Below are 10,458 nucleotides of genomic sequence, written 5' to 3'. Positions count from 1 at the left end.
CCCATTAAATTTTTTTTTTGTATCAGTGTGTTTGGATACACAAATTAATTAACTTCTTATTTAATAAATTAATTTTATATAAAAATTTATGTCATAAATTTAATCATAAGTCATAAATTTAATTATAAGTTCTATTGAAATAGATTTAAAAAAATTTATTTTGATAAATTATATTAAAAATTTTACTAAATAAATTAAAAAAATTCTAAAAGTCATAAACTATTTTGACAAAGTATTCAAGTTTTTTCAAAGATATAATTTTTCTTTTAAAATAGTGTTAATGAAACTGTAACTTTTAGATATAATTTTTAATTTTAAAAATAATATCATTTATTCTAACTGATAACATGTCATTCAAATTTAAAATTTTTATTTCTTCAATTATAAAGATTTTTACCAAATATTTTTTCAAAGGTTTTTATGTAAAAGATGTATTAAATAAAAAAAATATAAATATTTGTTTCTTTAAAAATAATAATATTTTATTTAATAATTAACTTATATATTATAAATAAGAGTCTATTATTTGAAAAATAATTCGTATAATCTCTCTCTCTAATGGCTTTACTTTTTATCTTGTTACCTTATAAAAAATTTTAAATTTTCTATAAATATCTATTTCTACATATATAAAAAAAATTATTACCTTATATAAACTTTAAATTTTTACTAACTAACTAACTATATATATATAAATTTAATTTTTTATATAAACTTTAAATTTCTTATAAATATTTATGTTTATAAATTTATAATATTTAATCTATTATTTGTCGTACTCGTAGTAAAATTTTTTAATGATTACATATTATTTTATTGGTAACATTTATTTATTTTATTTTAAAACTAATAATACCAATATCATTCATTACTATTAATACTGAAATTAATATTAAACCAATTATTTTCACATGTATTTACTTATGAACATATGATATAGAGTGATAATAATTTTTTAAGAATTCATTATTTTATTTATTTATATTTAGATACATAATAAAAATAATAAATAATAAATTTGTATAAAAAATATAATATTTAATGTTATAAATATTAAAATTATAATTAAAATATATTTTAATAATTATTCATTAATAATTTTAAAAATAATATGTAAGTGAAATGAGTATATTTATCATAATTATTTTAATTATTGTAATATATCTAATTATATATATTATAAAAATAATTTGTTGATAGTTTTATAATTTTACAATAATTACTCAAAATTATTGATACTATTTTATGCAATTATCTCAACTATTGATAATATTACTACAATTGACCAAACTCTCATTTTCGTTTTTGAGATAGTACGTGTTGCGTATTTTAGTATTTGAAATATTAAAACTCTCACGTTAGTTTTTAACTTTCACTTCTATCAAACATTTTAGTCTCTAAAACTAGACATCATTAATAAACATTAACAAAATGCTGACATGTCATGTTAAATGCAATGTGAAAAGATTAATATGACATACAATATCATGTTGAAGAACTCTAAAAAATAACCATGACAGTTTTTTCTTTCTCTCACAAAAAAATCCTAAAATCAATTTGTCCGAAATCAGTTTGATAACCTCTGTGAAAATATATATATGTAATTGTTGTATAAGTTATATTTAAAGGTTAGATTTGAGAAAACTCTTGAATTTCATAAGTTAAACATAAAGAAAATAAAAGAACAACTTTGATGGATGAGAGTAATCCAACTCCATGCTAACATCCAAAGAGTTGCTTTCACGTTCTTCAATATCATTGACAAGAAAGAGAAAAACTTTTATGTATTCTATAAAGACTAGTAATCAATGATAAAACCTATTAAAAATTTGGAAGAGTCAGAACCTTCTATTGATAATAATCAAGAAGAGCTAGATTGATTCATTGATGAGATAAATGACACAACAAATTAAGAATACGAATTAAGCAAATTGATTTAGGACAAATTGATTTTAGGGTTCTTCATAAGAGGAAAGAAAAAATGTTACAGTTATCACTTAGGGTTCTTTAAAATAACATTGTATCTGCCATATCAGCCTTCTCACATGACACTTAACATAACATGTCAGCATTTTAATATTTCAAAGACTAAAATAAGTAATGCTAACTATCTCAAAGATAAAAAAATGAGGGTTTAGTCAATTAAAATTATCTTAACTAGTTAGGAACATGTGCATATATGAATAATTTATTTTAAAATAAATATATATATAATTAAATAATTAAAGAATAAAATTTTATTATTTTTTAAATAATTATATATATAATAAAATTATTTTTAATAATAATAATATTTTTATCTAAATTTATTAGTATTTTTCATGAGAGACAATCTTATTTAAACTAGATAAGATCATTATGAACGGTTAAACTCTTTTTTGAAGTATATAATATAGCTGCATTCATAGGTACCTAAACTCAAAATTATTAGTTAAATTGAAACAACTTCCTACTAATTAATCTCAATGTTTGATGGTTTTAACTATAACTTTTTAAAAAAAGTTAGAATAAATAATATATATTAAAATAATAAAGATTTAAGACAAAAAAATAATTTAAAATATTATTATTATCATATAGTATTAAAAAAATTAATTAAATATTAATAATTAATATATTAACAACTACAGTAAAAAAGAGATTTCTTTTATAAGTGCGCAAAACTAAATATATGTAACTACAAATAAATTTGATCAAGAGTATTATAAATAATAAATTAGGTATTATGAATTTTGTAAATCTAAACACGGTATATATGAGAAATTATAAATTTATGTAAGTTAATAATTTTTTTATAAATATAATATAGGTATTTGTAAAAATATTAAAATTTTACATAAGATTATAAATTTAAAAATAACTATTACAAAAAATTTGAAAGTTTATATTAGGTAATAAAAAATTACAAGTAATAATTTTTTATCTTTAAGATTTTAAAATATATATAAATAAAAAAATAAACCAATTATTGAAAAAGAGATTGTAAATCACATATCATCTTTAGTAAAATTTTATTTTAAATAATATATGTGGCTAAAAATGAAAGAAAATAATTATACTAAATATTTCACTTTTTAAGACAACATTTTGTATTTTATATATATATATATATATATATATATATATATATATAAATAATACAAAAGTTAATTATTTATAATTTTCTAGTATGAATTATTTAAATTTTATGAATTTAAATGTGTTGACTACAATTTTTTATTCATTTATATATTTTATAATTAATCTATTAAATACATAAAATGCATTTAATTCTGTGTTTTTGGTAGCTAAAGAATTTATCGAAAGATTTACAATGATTCTAATAACCTTTCTAAATTGTGGATTAGGACATACAAGAGTGATGCTATATCATATTACATATTTTTTAATTTTTTTACTAATTTATAAATTATATATTATATAAAAAATATATAATTTTTTTAAATTATAAAAATTAAAATTATTATTTTTTGCTATTAGAAAATTAAAATTATTTGATTCATAATAAAAATTTATATATAATTTTTTTATTAAAATTAATAAATTTAAAATGTTAAAATTATATAATAATATTAAATATTATAAATACATGATAAATATTATTATTTATTATTTTTAATTAAAATCTCAGATACAATTTAAAATAATCTTAATTATAAAAACGATGTAAAAAGTAACTCGTAATACAGAGGATATAGTAATAATTAAAAATGACGGTGGAAGCTGGATAAGGATGACATTTAATTACGGGCCAATGTCATAAAAAAACATAAATTAAAGTAGATACTCATACATATTCCGCAAGGATTCTTGATTTATTTCTTTGTATTATTTTTTCTTTTTCTCTAATTATTTCTTTGTATGCTACTAGTTCGTTATTCCCTCATATGCATCTTTTTTACTTCTACAATAATTATTGGCTTATAAGTAGCAAATACAATAATAAGAATACAAGTGCTTTTTTTTTTTCTATTAGAATACAAGTGCTTTTAATTTTTCTATGTTAATACTTTTTATAAATATTTTATTTATCTTTGATAAAATTATTCTTCCTCATAATTTAAGCAATAATATACTTATTCGTGTAATTTTTCTTAGATTTTAAATTTAGTTATAAAGTTTGTATATAAGTTTTTAGTTAAAATAATAGAAATAATTAAATAATTTAAAAAAAATATGAACGGTTAATTATTATTGTTATTTTATTTGAATTTTTTTTACATCAATTTAGTTTTTTTTATTTATATAAAATAACATGTATTATTATTTTTTCTCTAAAATCCATTTATATAACTTAAATCCTTCAACAATTTAAAACATCACTAATCTAACCTTCCAATCAAACATAATATTATTGTTTATTTAACCATAAAATATTATTATTAACTTTAAGTCTCGTGACAAGTGAAAAGAATACACTTTACATTTTAAGAAATACGTGATTGTAGAAAATGTTCAAAATAAAAAAATAATTGCACACAAAATTAAATAAACCATAGGTTAAACATATTTATGTGAAGAATTAGTTGAATGGATAATAAAGTAAATAAAAAGTGTAAGTAAATACATTTTTTTTAAAAAGACTGTAAGTTAGTTGAGTAGATAATGGAGGAATAAGAACAAAAAAAAATTAATTTAGCTTAGAAAAACGGTACTTCTTAAATTTTTCCATTTTATTAAAATTTACTGAAATTTTAAGCATGAATTTTTCCATGATTTTATTTGTGTTTTATTAATTTATTTTAAATAAGAAACTTTTATTTATGATTTAATTTTATATTTAAAAATAATATTTAATATTTTAATTAATATACTTTACTTTAAAAAATTTACAACACTCAAGAATCTAAAGATAAATTTTATCTGAATATCATAGTCTAGTTTTATTACAACTAATTACATTTTGGTGTTTTCTTAGGTTACTTCAAACATCCGTTATGAGTGGTGGTAAAGAAAAAAGCATATACAACATGATAAAATTAGCTTTCTATGCAATTATTTTTATACATAAAAATTCGAATACAAAATTTTATTTAAAAAACTTAAACGCATGTGACTAGAATCAGTGATATGTTTGCAATCACTTTTGAGTATTTACATAATAAAATAGGAGAATTAAAACCTTAATTAATTATTTAAATTTTTAATTTTGAATAAAAAATACGAATAAATTTAATTAAAATAAAAAAATTTCCGATTTAGAGGTATGGGCAGCAATTTAATCTTATGTGGGTAGAATTGTCATTATGAAATGGTGATTTTTAAGCCCTATTCCCACTGGGCACTTTTCCAACCATTTTCTACCGAGAACTGAGAAAAGTCACTGTTTCTTGTCTTGTCATGTAGCACTTAGCACGGTGAGAGAGGGAACGCGCCAGCAAGACAGCCATTCATAAAGAACCATTTGGTTAGGGTTTTTAGGGTTTTCGGGACATGGGCTCTTAGTAAACATCAATGCAAAAGGGAAAGTTGTCATTTTGATTCCATTATCCTTCATTATTTTATACTTACGCCCATTTTATTTTGCAAATTTTATATGACAAGTTAATAGCTACACTAAACTAACATTATTATTATTATTATTATTATTATTTTCTATAGTTTATTTAGTCGTGAAAATAAAAAATAAAAAGTACTAATATTTGTGCAATAAAAAATAATTTAATTTTATTACATATGAAAAATTTTATACTGTTAATAGATTAAAATGCATAAAAATATAATTTTTAAATTAATAATGATTATTAATACAATAATTTATTATTGGATAATGATGTAAAAATATATATTATTAATTGTTTAAATTAAGTTTATAAAAAATATTTATATTCTTTCGCTGAGTAAAGTATTATATAAAAATATATTTAGAATAAAACGTTTAAAACAATTCAATCATTTTTAATTTAATTGTTGATCTGTAGTCTGTAGACTCTACCCGTTTGTCGAAGTGAGGGATTTGGTTGAACAAAAGAGGTAAGGATTTATTCATATTAATTGTTTATAATTATTAGAAGATAAGTGTTAAAGAATATTTATTTTTTAACATACTTCTAATTATTATATAAAATTTATAAAAATAAAAATTATTAAATTAATAATTTAAAAAATAAAAATCATACAATTTTTATAGTTTGTAGTGAAATGGAATTAATAACTAAGAATGTGATAGAAAAATTTTCTTAAAAATTATATTGTTAACATATTTTATATAAAAATGTACTCTCGAACTTATAATTTGTGTGTCTTCGTTACTGTATAATTTATTAAATACTATTTAAAAAAATTATATTAAAAACTTATTCAACCAATAAATGTTTGACAATTAATTTTTAGATCAATAAAAAATAAATATATTCATAATATTTAAAAAACAAATTGAAGTATAATTTATTAAATAATTTTATTATTTTTAATAATTTATTTAACTTATACAACAGTATAAATAGTAAGAATTCATATATAATATATTTTATATAAAATTGTTACATTTAATAATATAATTTTGTAAATTTTATAAAAAAATATTTATTTAATTAAAATCAGAGTTACAATTTGATTACCTGCATCAATCTTAAATGATTATATATGTAACTTATCAAGATTAAATGCTAATTTTGATTTGAAAAAGAAAGAGTACTTAAATTTTGTTTTTGAATAATATTATTATAATTTATTGTAAATGAAGTATTATTTTTATTCACCTCGAAATCTAACCGTTTATCAGTCTACTTACACAAATTATTGAAAAAGTGTAATTAATGATAATTAAGATAAAATATAGCAATAAAACAAGGAAAAACTGGGAAAAGGAAAAGGAAAAAAAATGAATATTTTCGAGGACGTATCTGAAGCTTGTCGAGCAATTAAGTGTAGCGTACGACTGAATTGTCTTTAATTGTGGCTACCCTCCCCACCATTCCTCACCTTACCACATCCTTTCTTTCTTTCTTTCTTTCTTTCCTATGCCCTATTCTTTCTTTCATTGGTAACAGTAATATTTGTATCTTCATCTGCCAGGCGCCGTTTCCTTTTACTTACACACTCTCTCTCTTCCTTTTTCAAAATCCAGTTTTTACTCACTGTGATCATGGCTCCACTGCTTCACTGTTCTCCTCCATAGCCATCAAACACTGACCCCAATTCTTTCTCCTTCCTCACAAACATACTGACACACTAACCCATCACAATTCAAATTACCAAACCAAACAAAAAATGGTTGGTTTATTGTATTATATTATATTTATTGAGCTTTCACACCTCACTACTTTGTTCTTTTGGTAGCCATTTTTATGTCTCTTTTGAACTTAATTCATTTCATTCTCCTGACACACACAAACACACATCAAAATTCAACTTGCAAAGGAGAATCATGGTGGATGTCCTTTCTTTTCTTTATTAGCCCCTCTAAGCTTCTTCTTCTTGTTATTTTAATTTTAATTCAATTCATTCATCTTCGCAGTCCGTTTCTTCTTCGTCACATGTTCCCCGGTGGCTTCATGTCCTCCTCACTGAGAAGTTCTACAACGCTTGCATAATTCATGAAGAGGCAAAGAAGAACGAAAAGAACGTTTATTGTTTGGATTGTTGCATCAGTCTCTGCCCTCACTGCTTGTCCCCTCACCGCTCTCACAGACTCTTACAGGTTCTGCTCTTTAAATGTCACTTAAAACTCAAACCAACCGTAAACTTAATTTCTTCGTCAGAATTTATCTTTTATTTATTTATACCCTTTTTCAGATTAGAAGATATGTGTATCACGATGTCATAAGGTTGGATGATGCTGCCAAGTTAATTGACTGCACTTATGTTCAAGTAAGTTTTTTTTTTTCTCCTGAATTTTGAAAATTCATGCTCAGCATAATTGAATACCAGCGCCATATACATGAATATTAGGTTGGAATTCTGCCGAACCAACCTAAATTTTGCTTTCTTGTAATGTCTTAGAAGGAAATCAATTAGGCTTTGAAGAACAATTTGACATGCTAGTTTTCTACTGTGCATGAATGAGTAGGAGCTGCACAGGATAAACAATAGAAAGGGAAGAATACATGCAATTGTTTATTTTATTTTATTTTTCTGAAATCTTATTCTCAATTTTGAGCTCACATCCACAAGGTTACTCTCTCTCTCTCTCTCTCTCTCTCTCTCCACAGTCCTACACCACCAACAGTGCAAAAGTGGTATTTTTAAACCAAAGGCCACAGACAAGGAACTTCAGAGGCTCCGGCAATTTCTGCAGCACCTGTGACAGAAGTCTGCAAGACCCATACCAGTTCTGCTCCCTCTCTTGCAAGGTCCTCTTTTGTCACTCACAAATTTCACACATCAAGTGTTGTTATAATTATTCCGCTGTATTCCCTTTTCTCAAGTGGGTCTCTTTATTATTTCTGTGTTTTTATTTACGCAGATCAATCACCTCATCAAAACAACGGGTTCTCTCTGCGGTTACCTCTTCGAGTGCAACTATTTGCCGTTGCCGGAATCTGGGCTAGACGATGGTTTAATGACCCCTGACTCGGTTCTAGAACCGGCCGGTTCGGCCCGAACCTCGTCCGGTTCGGGTGGCTATGGTGGGGTGGATTGCAGGACCACCCTAGCTTGCACTGCCACCACCGAGATTGTGAGGAAGAAGAGGACCGGCGGCTCTACTTTCCGGCCACCGTGCCGACCTGCTTGCTCGCCGGTGTCGGAAATCTCGGCGGGTCTGATGAATCGGAGGAAAGGGAATCCCCAGAGGGCCCCACTGTATTGAAGAATTTGTGAAATATGGGTGAGGAGGTTCTTCGAAATGATAATCTCGAACAGAAAAAGGAAAAGAAAAACCTTTGGTATTTTGTTATCGATTATTCTAAATGTTATTATTATTATTATTATAATGATGCTTAAATCTTGGGTTGGAACTTTATTATACCTTACAAGGAAGAGAAGCCTCCTAGTTTTGTAGATTTTCACCCTCCGCTTTGTTCCTGTTTTGTATCTATCTGGTTTGTTAGATTACAGTGTAATGGCTAATTTTTATTTTAGCTTTTGCCAAAGCAGAGGTGGTCCATTACTGTGTTTTATATATATATATATTCGACTATGTTAAAATATTTCTGATGGGATGTATCCATATAGAAACCGAAGGTTCCAACGGAAATAGTTGTAATTTTAAATATTGCAAATTTGCAATGTTGCCCTAGCTGAGCATGAGGGGAAGAGAGGAGTGCATTGGGGGCAAAGCCAACAGAACTGTTATGCTGTTGAGTTATGGTGTTCTGGTTGTAATGCCACTCTTTAGCATTATCAAATTCTGGAGCTATATGAAGTTGGAGGAGGCACTCTTTTTAACTTTTATTAGATTTTTATAATAATTCAAATGTGTTGGTGTGTTCTATTAAGTTGAAATTGGGCCTTACCATTTGACAATTATTCTTACTTTACATAAATAGGTGCACAAATTATCTTCCCTTTGTGCTCATGACAACTTTTTCTTCTTTTATCTGCTTGTCTTTTAGGAGTGGACTATCATTCAATATGGTTCCTCACATACTGGCAGTTGTGGAGGGTCTTCTACATCATGACTAGTATTTAGCCATATGTATTAATTGCCATTTGTTTGACCATACATCATGACACTAGTATTTAGCCATATTTATAATTGCCATTTGTTTGACCATACATATTGGATACGAACAGTTTTGACATTGAAAGAGGTGACAAAATAAGGTGTTTGTCAATTGTTCTACCTATTTGGGTTTAGGATTTTGAGATCAGTGAAAATTTTGACTATTGTACCTTAAAATATACGTCTGTGTTTTTTTGCGGAATTGGCATTTTAACTTCAAAATAGATTCAGTGTCAAAAGTCTGATCGACAAAAAGTTTAGATGAGTTTGATTAGAAAAGTGAGGATCAATTTAGATTTAAAATTAAAATCTTATATTATAACAGGTTATTTGAGTTGATTTGTTTTGTCAACTTTATTTAAAGGAGGCATAAAACACAACTCATAGCATATATAGAGGGGGAAAAAAAACTCAGTTACAAAAAACTTTTGTTGACATACCTGAGAAACTTTTAACATTGGCAAAGCTAAAGTCCTTATTTATTTTTTCAATTTTAACTTCAAATTAATTTTAAGCATTTAAAATAGTAAATTATTATCTTTTGACATTTGTAGCGGTTATATTTGACTTAAATAAAATTACCTTTAATGAAAAATATTTTTGGTTTAGATAAAAAATAATAAATCATTATTTAAAAATATTGTTACAAATTTAATTTTTTGATGTTCTGAATATAAATTCATTATTTGTAATTGTTTAAAATTAACTTTAAGAGTTAAAGTTAATATATAAATAATGTTGATAAAATTTGTTTAAAGATATATGATGAAAATATAATGCATTCAGTGTTAAATGTTATAATTCTGAATAAAATTAAATAAAAAAAAGTGAGAAAACAACCCTTTGATAAT

At 24.1% G+C, this 10,458-nt stretch overlaps 1 protein-coding gene across 1 annotated transcript; it reads left to right on the top strand.

The window, feature by feature from the left end:
- Nucleotides 1-7,369: 7,369 nt before the first annotated feature.
- LOC113849616 lies at nucleotides 7,370-8,752 on the top strand. Its single transcript, XM_027479638.1, has 5 exons — nucleotides 7,370-7,378; nucleotides 7,460-7,642; nucleotides 7,738-7,812; nucleotides 8,154-8,294; nucleotides 8,408-8,752. The coding sequence occupies exons 1-5, from the start codon at nucleotides 7,370-7,372 to the stop codon at nucleotides 8,750-8,752; spliced, it is 753 nt and encodes a 250-aa protein (XP_027335439.1).
- The last annotated feature ends 1,706 nt before the right edge of the window (nucleotides 8,753-10,458 follow it).

The sequence above is a fragment of the Abrus precatorius genome, unplaced genomic scaffold, assembly GCF_003935025.1.
Source record: "Abrus precatorius isolate BTA unplaced genomic scaffold, Abrus_2018 Scaffold9, whole genome shotgun sequence".
Classification (NCBI taxonomy): Eukaryota; Viridiplantae; Streptophyta; class Magnoliopsida; order Fabales; family Fabaceae; genus Abrus; species Abrus precatorius.
This window is presented reverse-complemented; position numbering and strand designations above follow the sequence as displayed.

Excerpts from the sequence above, each read along its gene's own strand:
- LOC113849616 (XM_027479638.1), top strand. Across the intron at positions 7,643-7,737 it reads GCTCTCACAGACTCTTACAG|ATTAGAAGATATGTGTATCA; the intron begins GTTCTGCTCTTT and ends ACCCTTTTTCAG. Across the intron at positions 7,813-8,153 it reads TTGACTGCACTTATGTTCAA|TCCTACACCACCAACAGTGC; the intron begins GTAAGTTTTTTT and ends CTCTCTCCACAG.